Source organism: Corvus cornix, chromosome 7 (genome assembly GCF_000738735.6).
Source record: "Corvus cornix cornix isolate S_Up_H32 chromosome 7, ASM73873v5, whole genome shotgun sequence".
NCBI lineage: Eukaryota > Metazoa > Chordata > Aves > Passeriformes > Corvidae > Corvus > Corvus cornix.
In genome coordinates, this window is record NC_046337.1 from 37,259,622 (window position 1) to 37,277,795 (window position 18,174).

The following is an 18,174-nucleotide window of genomic DNA, read 5'->3' on the forward strand; positions in this document are numbered from 1 at the left end:
GTAACAAAACTGATTTTGACACTGAGCAGTTGTATTTTAACTGGATATTGTATCACCCTGGGCCTTGAATGGCACTTTTCTGGGAAAAATTAATAATACAGAAAGCCAAGACAATCTGTAAAATCTGAGAGCAATCTCTTTATTCCAAAGAGTCCTTTTTTCCTTTTTGTTCTGAATAGCTCAATATTTATATATTTTATATACAGAACAGCATGCTTACAGGGACAAGGCAAGCTAGAGAATGGATGAATCTAGCCAGAAATACTTTAAACAGAAAGATAATGTGCAGAATTAACAATGGGCATAAATAAATTCTTGAACAACTCATTTGGAGGAAGGCATATAAGGGGATGTCTTGGATGACAACAGTTCTCCGAGATTTTATTTAAAATCTTGGCATTTTGGTCTATGATCTGGATATGTTTAGAGCTAAAAAAAAAGCACAGGGTGATGATGATGACCCTGTGGTGTCTTTAGGGTGTAGACCTGTGTCCTGGAGCTCAGACGCTTGGAGATAGCCCAGGAAAGACTTAACCTTAAAAAAAGAAACCAAGAGCTGGCTGCTTACTGCCAAAAGTGAGAAATTTCTCCCCCTTCAACAGCCCACAAAGTGGATGTCTGTAACAACAGACACTAAAGTGCAGAGCTCAAGAAGGCAGGTGTCCTTAGGCAGCTGTTGAGCCTGACATTTAAAAGAGTTGATAACCCTTCCCTGCTCAATCCAGTAATGTCCAGCAAGGTCCTTGTTATTTCTGTGCTGATCACACTCTTGCTCCTCTCTCTCTCTCCCTCTTTCCCCCCTAACACGGTTCACATGCGTGTACGGCGTATCCTGCATGCACACATGATAAAAGAGTTTCCATTTTTGTTTTCTGTGATGTCTCATGTTGTTTTCTGTGCTCTACTGCAGTTCAAGTAACCAAAAGGGATATCATCTTTCTTTTGGATGGATCACTCAACGTTGGAAATGCCAACTTCCCCTTTGTGCGGGACTTTGTTGCCACCCTAGTTAACTACCTTGATGTCGGCAGTGACAAAATCCGAGTTGGCTTAGTGCAATTTAGCGACACTCCCAAAACCGAGTTCTCCCTGTACTCCTACCAAACCAAATCAGACATAATCCAGCGTTTGGGGCAGCTGAGGCCCAAGGGGGGGTCAGTGCTGAACACTGGCTCCGCACTGAACTTTGTGCTCTCGAATCATTTCACGGAGGCTGGTGGGAGCAGAATAAATGAACAAGTGCCCCAGGTCCTAGTCCTGGTGATGGCAGGGAGCTCTGCCGATCCCTTCCTCCAAGTTTCCAATGAATTAGCTCGGGCCGGAGTGCTGACTTTTGCTGTTGGCGTTAGGAATGCGGATAAGGCAGAACTTGAACAGATTGCCTTTAATCCAAGAATGGTGTATTTTATGGATGATTTCAGTGCTCTGGCAGCTTTACCCCAGGAGTTAAATAAGCCTATAACAACATATGTTAGTGGAGGTGTGGAAGAGGTTCCACTCGCCCCAACAGGTAATACCTACCTTCCTGCATGCTGACTGCATGAAGTTAATCTTGTTTAAGTGAATTTCTTGTTTCTGATGTACACCTTGACATATGTCCAAGCCCTGAGTCATCCAAGTGGTTATGGCTGTGCTTAACTTGATGATCTTTAAGGTCCCTTCCAAACCAAACCATTCTATGATTCTGTGAATCCATGGCTTGACACTGGCAGCTCTTAATTTTGTTCAAGTCATGGCTACCACACTTTAAAAGCACAGTTTTAAATCTTTTGGTAGGTCAGGACCAAAGGAGGACCTGAGTGAGTCTGCGCCCACCAGCCACTGACTCTAGTGTTCCCTTTCTGTTCCCATAATAGGGCCACAACCTGTAAATGCATCATGTGCACTAAATCAGGCAATGGGAGCGTGAGATTTTGACCACAAGAAGTGGTGTGGGAAGGTTAAAGTCATGCCAAAGAGCACAGAGGAGCAGAGGTCTAGCCAGGAACAGGTGGACAAATCTATCCCCAGAACCACTTGGTCAAAGTGGTGTCATCAGGCTGCCAGAGAGGCTGGATCTGACTCCAGAAATTCGAAGTTATCCTCCAATATTAAACCCAAAAGCTGTTGGCAAGTTTAATGCTTTTTAAACAGGTATTTGCTCACAAATTCCATTATTGTGGCTATGTGCCCATGAAGACATAAGAACTGCCAGGATGGGCTACTATGGAAAGGAGACCATTAAGATTAATACAATGGTACAAGAGGCTTGGGTTTGCCTTGGGTATTCAATGAGATCAAAAGGGCATAAAATGGAAAGAGGTAAAAGGCTTTTATGGATTTAGATGCTCCTTGTGATGCAAGTGGGAGAAGACACAGAAAATGCTTTGTGTACCTGTGCATGAACTGTCTATTTGTTGCCTACTGAGCCTTTAAATAGAAAAAAAACCCAACCAACCCTCCACTGCTGCTTTACTTCATGCCTGTATTGTCAACATATTGCTAGACCTTAAACATCACTGAATCAGCCAATTTCTGATTATGATTGATCTGATGTGAATTTATAGAGTCTTAGGATAGGCATGTCCTTGCTTCCCCTTCTTCCTCAGATGCTGTATAATCCTGCAGACTTTGAATACTTTGGTAAATGAGAATATTGAAAGATTGAAACCCAGCTAATTTGTAGACAATTTTCTAGGATGACATAGAAGAAAAATGCTTTCATTTCTTTTTTTTCCCCCCCTCTTTTCATTTGTGAATTTATTCTAGAAAGCAAGAAAGATGTTTTATTCCTGATTGATGGCTCAGCCAACCTCTTGGGCAGCTTTCCTGCCGTCCGGGATTTTGTACACAAAGTAATTTCTGACCTGAATGTGGGTCCCGATGCCACGCGAGTCGCTGTAGCTCAGTTCAGTGACACCATCCAAGTTGAATTTGATTTTGCTGAATACCCATCAAAGCAAGACATGCTTGTCAAAGTGAAAAGGATGAAGATTAAAACTGGGAAGCAACTGAACATTGGAGCTGCACTTGATGAAGCTATACGGAGGCTGTTTGTGAAGGAAGCTGGAAGCAGGATCGAAGAAGGGGTTCCTCAGTTTTTGGTCCTCCTTGTTGCTGGAAGATCAACCGACGATGTGGAGGAGCCATCAGATGTTCTGAAGCAAGCTGGAGTTGTAACCTTTGGTATCAAAGCCAAAAATGCCGACCCCGTACAGCTGGAAAGGATTGTTTACGCCCCGCAGTTCCTTCTGAATGTTGAATCCCTCCAACGGATTTCAGAGCTTCAGCCAAGCATAGTCAACCTGTTGAGAACAGTCCAGCTTCAGCCAACAGGTACAGGGAGCCTCGGGGTTTCCAAGAGGCTGAAAGACATGACTTACATGCCCCACTCAATTGGTAACTGGAGCACTTGGGTCTGGTGATGTTTAAAATGATTATGTAGAAACTGCTGTTGTACTTGGAGTTTCCTCTGCTCACACTCTGATCCAGCAAAGCATTAAGTTCCAAACCAAATTTTAATGATAAGTAGGGAAAATGCCTTTGTTCAAAGAGCAAAGAGCTGCAAGAGCTGCAGCTGGTGCTGTTTCCAGTGTGTAGAACATGGGACAAACCTGAACCAACAGGGAGTTGTTGCCCTAGAGATGTTGCATTAATTGATGTGCAATGCTGGGCAAGGGCTAAAAGAAGCAAATACTGGCTTGTCTCAATTTCTCTTTCCATCTTCTCTTCTCTGAAGGAGTGGAATCCAGCACACTGGATTCACTCGTCCTCTGTTATCTCTTCCAGGATATAATGGCAGTTTCTATATTTTCTACATACACACCAATAAATCAGATGCTCTTGACTCAGTTACCATTCAAACTCAGTAGATGAGACGGATTAATTGAAGAATAATTTTTTAAAAATCGTCAAAAGAATCACATGGCCACAATAATAAATTCGCACTGCAGTACTGGAAATTATTCATGTCTAGCCGTGTGGTTTCCTGAGGCAGCCCTAATTGGAGCATTAGCTCGACTCCCAACAGGAGGTGGAAACAAGGAAAAGTGTAATAACATCCATATCATCTCTCCATAAAGGGGCAGATGGACTTAGAATCATAGAAACATAAAAACAAAATAGGGCTGGAAAGACTCTCAGGGTGCCATCTGCTACATGCCCTTGTCCCCAACAAGATCTTTTTGCCCAGAACTAGATGACATTGGTCTAATCTGTTCTGGAAACCCTCTGGGGGAGACTTCCCAGATTCCACAACCAATCCGTTCATTGCTTTCCCTTCATGTTACACTTCTGTCTCCCTAGTCACAGTCCAAGCCTTTTACATCTCCTTCAACCTGAGAAGAACACAAGATGTCAGCTTGCTCCTGAATTTGGTGTGGCAGCCTTTTGTCTATTTTAGGCTTGACATGTAGGTCTGGTCTCAGTCCTCCCGTCACCAGCTGTGTACTCAGCTCATTCAGTCCTTCCTTGTAGGTCGTGTAGGTTTTCTTCTTCATTTTCACCCTCGACTCTCCAACATCAGCCTGCCCAAATGACCAGAGCATGACAACGGCATCCCCTGTCATCTCTTACCCCATCTTTTCCATGCAGATTCATGACCCCTCCCATATTTGTGCAGCTTCTGTCTCAATCAAGACTTGTGCAATTAGTGTTCTTGAATTCCATCCTCTCTTTTAAAACCATTTCTGTCTTGCCCAGACCACTTGGAATCCCTTTGACCACCAAGGATTATTAGTAATTGTGCTATTTCCTCACGGATAGCTGCATCCACCCAGTTTTCCTAGTATTCTTGGCTAAAGGAGAGCCACTCCACAAGAGCACCCATATTGTTTTCTTCTTTATCTGCTACCCAGGCACTTAATTAATTAATAGGACTTTTCCCTTGTTCCTGAAAATTAGAGGAGGTATGAAACTGGGATACACCAGGCAATGTCTGCTCCCTCTTCCCACCTCCATTAATATTCCTGTCCTATGCATCAACCCACCAGGTTTCCAACAATCCTCTTAAGAAATAAATTTGATCTGAAGCCTGCATTTAGAATTCAATTTGCTAACTCTTTACATGGCTAAGCATTCATAAGTAGATAATTAATACTTTCTTCAGAGGGGTGGATCATGCTCCTGTTTGTCCCCCTAGACCTCACTCTAAACAAGCCAACAGCACTTTTTGGGATGTCATCCAGCAGTTGCTGTTTTTGAGAGGCAGTGATGTTTTCTGCTTGGCCAAGCCAAAGCTTTGCAATTCTGTTGGTCAGTAGCATAACATGTCAAAGTTCTCTGATCTTTGACACTTCACGGTCTTGATTTTGAGGTTTTTTGTTTGTTTCTTTGTGGTTTTTTGTTAGATTTTTTTTTTGAAGAAGAATAGTTTGGTCACAATTAGCATGTTTTTTCCTGCCTGAAGATAGTACAGAAAAAACCCCAAAGATCAGTATCTAGCATTTTAGAAGAACATTTCAGCATTTTCAGCTAGATGTCCTTTTCTGCAACTTCCTAATTTCTTTCCAGAAGTATTTATTCGTAAGTTCACTGATGAGTCAGAAAAGCTTTCTCTCCCTCTTTTCACTGCTTCCCTGTGAGCACTCCCTGTACGCTATTTCATCCAGAAACTCATTGTTTCCTGGGAACAAAAGATCCCAGACTCCAGTTGCATACTGCAAAGCCACACGTCAGCTTCCCTGTTGGCTTCTCCCAGCTGTTGGCTTCTCCCAGTCTCAGGTAGAGATGGCACCCAGAAGTCCCTTGGCACCCTATTTCCTATGGGTCTATGATTCTATGACTCGGTGGGTAAGGCATGGAATGCGCTGCACTCCGGTTTCCACCGACTTCCACCCATCTGCCTCCTCACCAGGGATTGCATCCGATGGCAAAGGAACTGAACCACCTTTCCTGACACCTCGCTTTCCCCTCTCTGAGCTTTGTACTCCTTCGGTTCAATGTATGAGGAGACTATTAGTCACTGCAAAAGAGAATCTCACTTTTCCCCCCCTTCCCTTACTTGTCTCAAACAGTAGTTGAGAGAGGTGAGAAGAAGGATGTGGTGTTTCTGATCGATGGCTCGGATGGTGTCAGAAGAGGTTTCCCTCTCCTGAAGACGTTTGTCCAAAGAGTTGTCGAGAGCCTGGACATTGGCCGTGACAGGGTGCGTGTGGCTGTCGCACAGTACAGCAACACCATACAGCCTGAGTTCTTGCTCGACACCCACGAGGACAAAGCAGATCTCATCAGCGCCATCCAGCAGCTGAAGCTCATGGGAGGGTCTCCTCTGAACACTGGGGCAGCCCTCGACTATCTCATCAAGAATGTATTCACAGTGTCAAGTGGCAGCAGGATAGCGGAGGGCGTCCCGCAGTTCCTGATCCTGCTGACTGCTGACCGGTCCCAGGACGATGTCAGGAGGCCCTCAGTGGTCCTGAAGACGAGTGGCACGGTGCCCTTCGGCATTGGGATCGGAAATGCCGACCTCACAGAGCTGCAGACCATTTCCTTCCTCCCAGATTTTGCTATCTCTGTGCCCGACTTCAGCCAGCTGGATTCGGTGCAGCAGGTCGTCTCCAACAGAGTCATCCGGCTGACCAAGCAAGAGATAGAGTCTCTTGCCCCTGACCTGGTTTTTACATCACCCAGCCCAGGTGAGAAGATGTTTGTGTCTGCACCGAGAGCCAGTGGCAAAACATGATGTTTAGTAACATCATGGCTGCAACACAAACTGAGAAAAGCAAAGATGGTCACGGCTAAGGCTACAAGTCTGTCTTGGTCTCCTTGTTGGTGCACTCAGGGTTGGTAGGAGCTGTGCAATTAAGCTGAGCCACCTTTAAGCCCAGCCCCTCAAGGTGGTCCATCCACATGGAAGACCCACGAAGTGAATGCTATGCTTTAATCTTATTTTAAGTGGATGGATTTTAAGTCCATGTTGTTCCTTCTGGAATGGAAATTGTGTCACTTAGATGCTACAGGGACACCTTCACACCGCTAATAATCAAGGTCAGCTTTCTGCTAAATGTAAGACATGCTGATTTTTCCTAGTTCTGCCGCCCTCATTCACTGGGGAAAGGGAAATTTGAAGCAGGCATCAGGAGAAGGATCAGATCTTACATTTCTGGCCTCCCTTGGAATGAAATCCAGCCAGCGTATGCCTGGGATGAAGAGCATCCGCCCCGGATCAGTCCCTTAGAAATTAAATGTCCTACTCTGTTCCTTCACTTCTAAGCCAGACCACTTTCCTCCATCCCCATTTATCAGTGTGAAATTCTGTGATAATTCAGGCTCTGACCTGAATTATCACTGCAGAAAACACTTTATTAGGAATCAAAAAGTCATCCTGGAAAGGCAGAAGCTGAGAGAATAATAGGATAGAATCTTTCCTAGAGGGCAAAGCCAAAGAAAGAGGGGTGGTTCTGAATGTAAAGCAACCTGCCCTGAGTAAGGACTATCACCAGGTTGTGCTTTCTTGAGTGGAGATTCCACAAGGAATTATTATTCCAGGTGTCCCCTTGCTCCCTCTTACTTCCTTTGTTCTGGAAGTTGCTGTTCTTGCACCCCCTAGGATGTGCCTATCATACTGGTCATGTCTCTGGGTTGAACCCAGAGCTCCCTGCTGGGGCTCCCAGGAGTTATCCCAGGCAGAGAGACAAGGAGTACCCTCCCCATGGCTAGGGGCATGGGTCAGTGACGTAGATGATGAGCTTAGCTGCTCTCCATAAGTAATTCCTGGTGCTTCTTCTGACCACTGCCTTCCCTCCTGCAGCGGGTGTGAAGAGGGACATCGTGTTCCTGGTTGATGGCTCCCGCTACGCCGCCCAGGAGTTCTACCTCATCCGTGACCTCATCGGGAGGATCGTGAACAACCTGGACGTGGGCATCGACACCACCAGGATTTCGGTGGTCCAGTTCAGTGAGCACCCCCATGTGGAGTTCCTGCTCAACACCCACTCCACCAAGGACGAGGTGCAGAATGCCGTGAGGCAGCTGCGGTCCAAGGGCGGCCAGCTGGTGAACGTGGGGGAGGCCCTGGAGTTTGTGGCCAAGACCATCTTCACCCGGCCCTCCGGGAGCCGCATAGAGGAGGGCGTCCCGCAGTTCTTGGTCATCCTCTCCTCCCGCAGGTCCGACGATGACTTTGAATATCCATCCCTCCAAGTCAAGCAAGTGGGGGTGGCACCTATGATGATAGCAAAGAATGTGGATACTGATGAGATGATACAGATTTCCCTTAGTCCTGAATATATATTCCAAGTCTCCAGCTTCCAGGAACTGCCCAGCCTTGAGCAGAAGCTGCTGACTCCAATTGAAACCCTGACTGTGGACCAAATCAGGCGGCTGCTGGGAGATGTGCAACCTCCCATAGGTAAGGCACTGGCTCTCTCTGGGTTGCTACTCAAGCAAATGTTGCCCAAAAAGACCTTCTCTTTAAGTCAAGGTTTTCCTTAGTTAAAACCAAAGTTGTAGCACTTGTACAATTTTGGAAGGAAACCTTTAGATAGGTGGCAATTCTACCCAAGTACCTAAATACATTATAACTTAAGATTTTCAAGTCAAGTACTTAAATATGACACCTGTTTGGGTCAATTTCAATTCAAATACACAATGTATAAAATTGCCTATTCCCACTCAGCAGCTTTCTAGGAAACAGGCATAAATCTGGGGCAAAATAAAGCTGGAAACAGTGACAAATCCAGATAAGAGTATTAATGAATGAAACAGATAAGGTTCTGAGTAATGCATACTTCAAGCACTAGACAGACACACATTCCCACTTGCACACAAGCCCTTTTGGAGAGGCTCCCCAAAGTACCATTCCTAAAGTTTGCCAAAATATGCCACGTGGTTTTGCCTCACACGAAAGCAGCACAGAAATCCTCCAGCAAAGCTCAAGCAAAGGCTTGGCACACCAATAATTTCCTCTTCTCGCTTCCCCACAGATGTTTCTGGAGATGAAAAGGACATAGTCTTCCTCATTGACAGCTCTGACAGTGTCAGGCCGGATGGGCTTGCTCATATTCGGGATTTCATCAGCAGAATTGTCCAGCAGCTGGAAGTGGGGCCAAACAAAGTGCGTATTGGGGTGGTTCAGTTTAGCAATGGTGTCTTCCCTGAGTTCTACCTGAAGACCCACAAGTCCAAAAACGCTGTCCTGGAAGCCATCCGCCGCTTGAGGCTTAGAGGTGGGTCACCCCTGAATGCTGGCAAAGCCCTGGACTTCGTGGTGAAGAACTACTTCATCAAGTCTGCGGGGAGCAGGATAGAAGATGGAGTGCCCCAGCACCTGGTCGTCATCCTTGGAGACCGGTCCCAGGATGATGTAAACAGACCTGCCAGAGTGATCACTTCCACAAACATCAAACCTCTGGGTGTTGGAGCCAGGAATGTGGACAGGGACCAGCTGCAGATCATTACCAACGATCCTGGGCGCGTGCTTGTGGTACAGGACTTCACAGGACTCTCGACCTTAGAACAGAGGGTGCAGAATATTCTTGATGAGCTCCCGATACCTACAACAGACTCACCTGGACCATTCCTACCTGGTAAGGCTGCTATTCATCCTGAAGACTTTTCTGAGCAGAGCATAGATGGTATTTGTATAAAGTGAAAATGATTCCGTAATAACACCTTTTGATTCCCAAACCTTTGGTTGCATTGATTAAAAGAACTCCTTGAAGTTGTTGAGTTAGGAAAAAAATATAATTAAATTTGAAAGGAGATGAGGGTGCCTATCAAAAGTAATGCTGTGTGAAGCGTTACACAAAAATATTCTTGTATGGATGTAAAATCCTGCCAAAGGTCAATGAAACTGAAATGGTAGAAAGGAGAGAGAAATTTCATTTGCAAAGTGCTACTTCACAAAGCCCTGAGCAGCTTACATGTTATAGATGCTGCAAACAATTACTAACAACTGTGTTTTCTTTGTAATCTGTTCAGTAGGTAAAAAGCAGGCTGATATTGTGTTTTTGCTGGATGGCTCCATCAATCTGGGGAGAGATAACTTCCAAGAAGTTCTCCAGTTTGTCTACTCTGTGGTGGATGCCATTTACAGGGATGGCGACTCTATCCAGGTAGGACTGGCCCAGTACAACTCAGATGTCACCGATGAGTTTTTCCTCAAGGACCACTCCACCAAAGCTCAGATTTTAGATGCTATCAGCAAAGTCATCTACAAAGGCGGGCGGGTGGCGAACACCGGTGCGGCCATCAAGCACATCCAGGAGAGACACTTTGTGAAGGAGGCCGGCAGCCGGATTGACCAGAGGGTGCCCCAGATCGCCTTCATCGTCACAGGTGGGAAGTCTACAGATGATGCGCCAAGGGCCTCCTTGGAAATCACGCAGAAAGGCGTCAAGGTGTTCGCAGTCGGTGTGAGAAACATCGACCTGAAGGAAGTCAGCCAGGTGGCCAGTGAGAGCGCCATGAGTTTCAGAGTATCCACAGCCCAGGAGCTGTCAGAGCTGAATGAGCAGGTCCTGGTCACGCTGGAAGCTGCCATGGAGGAGAGATTGTGCCCAGGAACAACAGATGTGACAAGAGGTAAGGACAATTCCTTCATAACATGCTCGTTCTCAAGGGTGGCTTTTAATATCCAGCGTGTTTGATGGACTTGTCTGCCCTACTGTTGTGCTTTGCCTATAGCCTGAGGTGCAGCATGGGCTCATTCCTCCTCCAGGAGTCTGATGAGGGCTGCAAACTTTTGGTACAAGAGCTGCCAGTCCATGGCCTTCAGCGTGTGAACGACTGGTGTAACATCACCACAGAGGTGATGTTCCATGGTGGAATTCATTTCAGATGTGACAGCCAGGCAGTAAATCACCAGCCTCCTACACTGCATTTAGCCTTTGAACTAAATCCCACTTTGGACTTTCTCACAGGGAGATGATACCAGTATCATCTTGACAGACCAACTTCTTTAGTGCCAAAATGAGAAGTGATGGCCCTTTTTTCCCCTCCCTGTGTCTATTACAAGCCAGTTGGAATTTTTGGCCATTCAAGCATGCCATGGTGTGCTGGAAACCATAGAATCACAGAATTCTAGAATAGTTTGAGTAGGAAGAGACCCCAAAGATCATCTCATTCCAACCTCCCTGCCATGAAACACCTTCCACTAGACCAGATTGCTCCAAGCCCAGTCCAACCTGGCCTGGAACACCTCCAGGGATGGGGCAGTCACAGTTTCTCTGGGTACCCTGTGCCAGGGCCTGCCCACCCTCACAGGGAAGAATTTCTTCCCAATATCCCATCCAACCCTGCTCTCTGGCAGTGGGAAGCCATTCCTCCTGCTGTCACTCCAGGCCCTTGAACAAAGCCTATGTCCGCTCTCTTGTAATCCCTTTACGCACTGGAGGGGGAAAACAGAATTTCCCTTGCCAGATCATCCAGGATGCCCACCTGATCTCATGACAGGTATATGAGGAAAAACCAGGGCACGAGTGGTTGTAGTTCAAGATAAAATTTCCTTAAGAAGGAATCCCATGATTTGGCTACTTCAGAAGCCAAGCTGGGGAATTGTGGTGAGTAAGTGAGCTGGTATTGCTGTCGGATCAGACTCCCAGCAGGTGGTTTTGCTTACTACATTACAGCCAGTCCTACTCCCAGCACGACTGACCATGGCTCAGCCCTCTGACTTAGAGCAGAGGCATCTCCTGAACCTCTGGAGAAGCAGAAGGAGAGGCACAACAGTCCTGAGCTGAACAGCAGCTCCAGCTGAAAAGAAGAACTGAGTGCTAGGAAAAGCAAACCACTGCTGGTGGTATTAACTTATCCCAAGTGTGGTTAAGATATTAACCAAGCAGTGTGGCTAATATCAAACAGAATTCAAACACCTCCCTGTGATTCTGTGGGTGTCACTTCAAGCACAGGCAGAAGGTGAAGACTGTGCAAGTACTGACAGGTTTCCATGTGCTGGAGAGAGAGGAGCAGTCTTAGCTGCCTGACGAAAGTGTAAATTTCTCTTGGACTTGATTTAGGCAGCTCCTTCCAATGCTAAAATTAAAAAAATAAAATTAATAAAATGCAGGTTTTCCAAGGTTATCACTGCTATGGTGGAAGGAAACAGAAGACACTTGTGCAGCAAGTGGTGTCAGCTCTTGATGCAGTGTCTTCACTAACGACTGAAAGAGTAATTAGAAAAGCCATTACTCAAAAAATCACATTGCTCCATGAGGCTCTTCTCTCTTTCTTCATTCCCCACTCAGATTGTGACTTAGACGTGATAATTGGCTTCGATGTCAGTGATGTTGGGCCCGGTCAAAGCATATTCAGCTCCCAGCGAGGTCTGGAGTCGAGAGTGGAGTCTGTGCTGAACAGGCTAACGCAGATGCAGAAGATCAGCTGCACTGGCAACCAGGCACCCAATGTCAGAGTGGCCATCATGGCCCAGGCCCAGGGGGGACCTGTGGAGGGGCTGGACTTCTCCGAGTACCGGCCCGAGCTCTTGGAGAGGTTCCTGGACATGCGGACCCGCGGGCCCTATTACCTCAGGGCAGATACACTGAGGTCCTACCTGAGCAAATTCCGATCCTCGCCCTCTGGCAGCACCAAGGTGAGTCAAGGCCAAGGCCTCTGGGGTGGTGTTGGCCAGCAAAGCTGATTTCTAAAGTACTTTAGTTGGTAAAGAAACTCTAAATTCACAATAATTAAAAAAAAAAATTAAATTAATTGAATATTTTCACCATAAATTTAGTCACTTAAGCCCTACTTGTTTGCTGCACTCTCCCTGCATTGTCAAGGTCCTGTCCTGACAATTGATGAGCATCACTGCAGCCAGTTCTCACAATCACTGCTTAGCTGCAAGTTATTGCTCTCCAGGTATTTCCTACGTAACACCTGCATGAAACAAGGTACAGGAACCTGGCACAGGAATGCAGAGCTTCATGGTCTGGAAAAAGTGTAAAGTTCCCTCACCTCCTCTCAGATGAAGCATTGGAAAAAGGCCCTTCAGGTTGCACAATGATTGTGTTTCATACCTGAAATATTCTGGGTCCTGACAGAAATTTGTTTCTCTCCCAGGTCATAATCCATTTTACTGATGGTGTAGATGAGCCGATAAATCAGCTGGAGGCTGCTTCATCTACTTTACACTCAGAAGGTAATTTTTTTGCTCTTCCAGGCAGTGATTATAGTCCATGTTAACATGTAGCCCATTTTGCCACCATTTCTCCTAAATCCATCTGTTTTTGATAGTAAAGGATAAGGATTTTGTGAGTTCTACATGCACTTGCTGTTTTTCACTGCCTTCCTGTGGCGTTTAGCTGCCTGCTGCCACCTAAGCGTGTGGGCAACTAGCACTGGATGTCTCTGAAGATGCTTGTTCTCTATTGAAAAGGCTCTATTTGCAATCAAAGATGTGGATAACAATGTGTCATCACAGAGGAGGGTGTGCAGGCCCTCCAGAGCACCTCTCCCCATCACAAAACCCCTTCTGCTTCTCCCTGCCAGGAGTCAACGCTCTCATCTTTGTCGGGCTGGACCGAGTGACCAACTTTGACAGACTGATGCAGCTGGAGTTTGGCCGTGGGTTCACCTACAACAGACCACTCAGAGTTAATCTGCTGGACTTGGATTTTGAGCTGGCAGAGCAGCTTGTAAGTAACTTGGCACAGGCAGTGCTGCCTTGTAATGCTGGAGGAAAGCCCACGGCTGGATCTCCTGCAGGGCTGAGCCGTGGCTGGATTACACCCTCTTGGCTCTGCTCCTCTCCCCTCCCTGCCTCACGTCAGCTCTTTTCACAGATGCCACAGCAAATAAAGTTCAGAGCAGATCGTGGTCTCATCCCACTCCTGAAGAAACCCTACTCCAGCCAAGGCATTAGGTCAAATGGGGTGGGATAAGATGCCATCAAAAGCTGCCGTGCCAAAAACCCGCCCTCTGCCTGTGTTTACACTGTTGGTTTTTTTAACCTTACAGTAATGCCCTGTCGTGCCTGGTCAGTGCTAAACCTCTTGTAGAAGCACTGCTTTCGAGGTTTCTTTCCCTGATCTCATACACTGTATTTTAGACATGCTTTTAACAGACGGAGTTACCCTTTAAAGTCCCTTCCAGCCCAACCCATTCCATGATTCTTTCTTCTTCATAGATTTACTTCTTTCCCAATGCTTAGTCCCTCTCGAGTGTTGAGTCAATTTGCTGTCAACCTCAGTATGTCCAGTTCCCCCCAACTTCTCAGCTGCTACCAGCACGACTGAGCTCCTTTTCCAGTAGATTTAATAAGATTGGGCTTAACCACTGGTCCCTGTGGTAACCTTGCTGGGCCCTTCTTTGCAAATCAAAGTGTAGCCACTTGCAAGTGAGCCTTAGGTTTTGGGATCAGAGTTGGTCCTCAGCCCCTCCCCAAGTAATTCAGCCTAGGAAAATCCTTCCAAAATGTAAATGCGCAAAGCTGGCTGGAAATGTTTGCAGCCAGCAATGTACTTGGCAAAGAAAGTGATTTTTTTTTCTCTTCTTTCTGTTGGATGATGTAAAACCAAGCTGTGATTTCTCTGAGTCCGTATCATTCTTTTAACATTTTTTTTTCCTCCTTTACTGTGTGCTTGAGCATCATTCTCAGCCTGTGGGTTGCTGGTGAGCTGCTCACTGCAGTGATTTTCTCATGGCTTGCTCCACAGCCTGGGTTTGTTTCTTTAGAGATATTTCTCTCTTCAGTGACAGGCACTCCTCTGGGGACTGATGTCCTACTAAATGCACTCTACGAATTCTGCCCCATGCAGTTTCTGTTTAAACCCTTCCCTCTGATGTCCAAAATCAGGTGTTGGGGCTCTGGCAGCTTTCTAACACTTTTGTTTCCCATTTTCCCTGCAGGACAACATCGCAGAGAGGACGTGCTGCAAGGTGCCCTGCAAGTGCTCAGGACAGAGAGGGGACAGAGGTGTGCCAGGCCCTATAGGACCAAAGGTAGGTCACTTCAACTGGGGATGAAGGGTCCCTGTGCACGGCAACCTGGTGGTGATGTGCAGGTCGAGTAGCTGCAGTGGGTGATGTTAATGAGGAGATCATCTCCACTTACTCCCCCCATTTGAAAACTGACCCTGGGACACACGGAGCAATTGAGGGCTGCTCTTTTCCCCTTTCCCCACAGCCTTAGCACTGCAAAACATCAAGAGGGGAGGGATAAGTGGCTGGAAGGACAGGGGTGAAGCCTCCTGGGAAACAATTTAGGGACATCAAAAGGAGATTATATCTCTCATTAACATGGATGACCAAGCAGCTGCTTTGTGCTTATCTAGGGAAACCTTGAATATCAGTCACAGAACTACGAAGGAAATACACAATTTTCTTTGTTGTCTTCTAGGGTGTCACAGGAGATCTTGGCTACGGAGGCTACCCTGGTGATGAAGGAGGACCGGTGAGTGACTGCCCCTGTTCAAATGGGGACCTCACCATAGTGAAGTGTTTGGAGGCTTTTCCACTAAATGAAAAGCCTCTGAACTTTTTTCTGCTGGGAATGTGGATGTGGGTTAGAAGAGACAGCAGAACTCTGAGTTTCCCACACCTGACAGGCTGAGTTGCTGGTCCCAGCTGCTCTGAGAGAAAGTCAGTAAGGAGCTTCTTGAGAGTTGGAGAAGGATGATGGGGGGAATAACTCCCATTATTTGACGTGACCCATGTCTGTGCTGTTCCCCAAGGCAAATAAAATCCTCAGCTTCATCAAAGCTGCAGCCTATGCCAAAGTTATCCATGCCACCTGCAGCTGAAAGGTTTGAGTTAGTCCAAAACTGAAACCAAGAGTGATGTTCCTATCCATCACACAGCAGACAACGTGAATCCCATGAATTCCTACTAACACTTTTTATCCAAACTCTGCGTGAATCCCACGTCAGCCCTGGAATAAACATCCCTCCATGCATCACTCCCAAGGGGCGAGGCTAAGGCCAAGGGGCTGACGGTGCTCATGGCTTTTCCAACAGCACAGGAAGGGGCCAAAGGCTGCTGTGAGACTGCATGCCAGGCAATGTTTTCCCGGGGCTTGAAGGTCAGGGTGGGATTAGCCATCTGTGCAGAGCTCTGAGGGCTTTGTCTTGTCATTTTAATTTTGAAAGAGAAGATTCACAAAGCTCTTTCACAGCTGAGGGACTGGGAAAGATGTTTCTCTCTTGACAATGAACGCATGCAGTTGGTCTCTACATGAGAAAGGTGGTGGGCAAGAGAAGGTGGGGTGGCCAGGCAAAACCTGCTGCTCCTGTGCCTCCAAGCCACCTCCTGTGGCAGTTAGCCACAGAAATAGGCTTAGCAGGCAAACACTGATTGTTGTTTCTTTCCCCCCCATGCACCAGGGTGAGCGTGGACCACCGGGTATGAATGGGACGCAAGGTTTCCAGGGATGCCCCGGGCACAGAGGAACAAAGGTACATGTGGAACAAGCCTGCACAGAGCAGACCCAGAGCCCAGTGGGTGGGAGTCCCCCAAAGGCAACTCCTGCTGGTTTAGGAGGTCACACAACCTCTGCCACATGCCCTTGAGTGGTTGTGTCCACCTGGCCAAGCACCAGGGCTTTCAGAGGATGTTGGGGCTTTAGTGTTGCTATGAAGAGCAAAAAGGCAGCCCAGAGACCCAGGCTCAATCCAAGGCTGATCTGTCTTCTGCAGTCTGGCTCGGGGGAAAGGATTTGGGAAGAGATGGATATGCATTTCTTGGCACAGGGCCGGGACAGTGAGTGGGTGGAACTCTGCTGTTGGGGAAGAGGGAGACAAGTGAGCCATGGCTGTGGCTTTAAAGAGGAACCTTGAGCTAATGGGCCAGGACAGCAGCTGCACCCCAAGCCAGAAAAGGTGGTGAAACATATAATATTTATGGGAAATAGTGAAATTAAGGGGATGTTTCCTACCATTTGCTCTGACCACATGATTCTCTGGCAGGCAGAAGAGAAATGCATGAACCAAGCCCATTAGTTGCAGCTGAGATACTGAGTCTCGTTAAAAATCTGCTCAGCCTTGGATAAAGGCACTGGGACTGACTCTGGATTAACATAAAAATGGGTGCAGGGAGAAACAAAAGTCAGTGGAGAAAGAGTTGTGGCTAAGGAGTGAGATATTTTATTGGATCAGCTGAATTAACCCCCATGCCCCACATATTTTATCTTGGTACAAGTGTTGGGGAGGCAGCTGGAGACAAACACCAGCGTAAGGGAAATCAGGGGAAGTTCTGCCCTGGTTGTGGCTCTGGGTCTGCCACCAAGCCCAGCCCTCCTTCTCCACTTCTTCCCAAGGCAGTGAGCTGGACTGAAGTGGAGTAACTCCCTTTTCTATCTCCTTAGGGTTCTCGGGGATTCCCAGGAGAGAAGGTATGGAGTTATTCCCTCATGCCACAGCAGTGAGCATGACTGTGTGGCAGATCAATATTGCCCCCCCCCCCCTTCTCCCTTCCTCTTAGTGAGCATTTGCCCCTTGCCTCCCTTCCACAGGGTGAACTGGGAGAAATGGGTCTGGATGGCATTGATGGAGAAGAGGTCAGTTGTTTTAATTGCTTTTCTCTTAATAACTCAATGCTTCAGTGAAGTACCTAAAAAGCACCCTGGAAGTGGCAAATATTCTAAAATACTTTTCTTTCTTTAGGGAGACAAGGGGTTGCCCGGCTCTTCTGGAGAGAAGGGATATTCTGGCAGGAGGGTAGGTTTTAATCTCTTTTACAGTGGAGCTAAATGATGGGGCAGAGGTGGATTTGAACCAGGGGAGGGTGGAAGGCCATCGTGCTCTCCTCAGGGCTGAGGGCTGGGCAGAGATGCTTTTGACAGACAAGGGCTGCTCTTCCTAACTCTCCATCTCTTCCCACAGGGAGATAAGGGAGTTAAGGGTGAACGAGGAGAACGAGGTGACCGTGGGCTCCGTGGAGATCCGGTAAGTACTGCTAAGGCATCTTCTTGATTTTCTACCCACTTTCCACTGATCTTGGGGTCATCACAGAGGGTGGCTCTGGCCTATTAAATGCTGCTTGACAGTGGCAGGTCCCATGACAGAGCAAGGACTTGGAGGTGACATGCAGGTACCATATCAACCACTGTTTCACCATGTTAAAATTCCCCTTCCTTGTCTTCTTCAGTATTATTTCTCAGTTGAAAAGCTGTGTCTGTCTGAAAACAGCAGCAACACTTCATCTAATTCAGTCAAAAGAGGAAAAAAAGAAAAGTTGGTTCTCAGCTCTAGCAGAGTAGTTTATGAGATTTGATTTTCATGTCCCACTTACACAGATGTTTCTCATTGCTCTGTTGCTTTC

General features: G+C 46.9%; 1 protein-coding gene across 13 annotated transcripts in view; it reads left to right on the forward strand.

The window, feature by feature from the left end:
• The window catches only part of COL6A3 (collagen type VI alpha 3 chain), a 58,271-nt gene that overhangs the window by 20,885 nt on the left and 19,212 nt on the right, over positions 1-18,174 (forward strand). For 8 of the 13 annotated variants that reach the window (XM_010407874.4, XM_019290953.3, XM_019290955.3 and 5 more), the window contains 16 exons: positions 911-1,510; positions 2,749-3,315; positions 5,994-6,614; positions 7,730-8,329; positions 8,904-9,506; positions 9,901-10,503; positions 12,165-12,511; positions 12,979-13,057; positions 13,408-13,553; positions 14,767-14,859; positions 15,257-15,310; positions 16,239-16,310; positions 17,219-17,245; positions 17,366-17,410; positions 17,517-17,570; positions 17,736-17,798. In XM_010407874.4, the coding sequence (XP_010406176.1) occupies positions 911-1,510; positions 2,749-3,315; positions 5,994-6,614; positions 7,730-8,329; positions 8,904-9,506; positions 9,901-10,503; positions 12,165-12,511; positions 12,979-13,057; positions 13,408-13,553; positions 14,767-14,859; positions 15,257-15,310; positions 16,239-16,310; positions 17,219-17,245; positions 17,366-17,410; positions 17,517-17,570; positions 17,736-17,798 (4,574 nt within the window). The remainder of the gene's footprint in view (positions 1-910; positions 1,511-2,748; positions 3,316-5,993; positions 6,615-7,729; positions 8,330-8,903; positions 9,507-9,900; positions 10,504-12,164; positions 12,512-12,978; positions 13,058-13,407; positions 13,554-14,766; positions 14,860-15,256; positions 15,311-16,238; positions 16,311-17,218; positions 17,246-17,365; positions 17,411-17,516; positions 17,571-17,735; positions 17,799-18,174) is intronic. The other 5 variants (XM_019290958.3, XM_010407877.4, XM_010407879.4 and 2 more) reach the window with 3 other exon arrangements.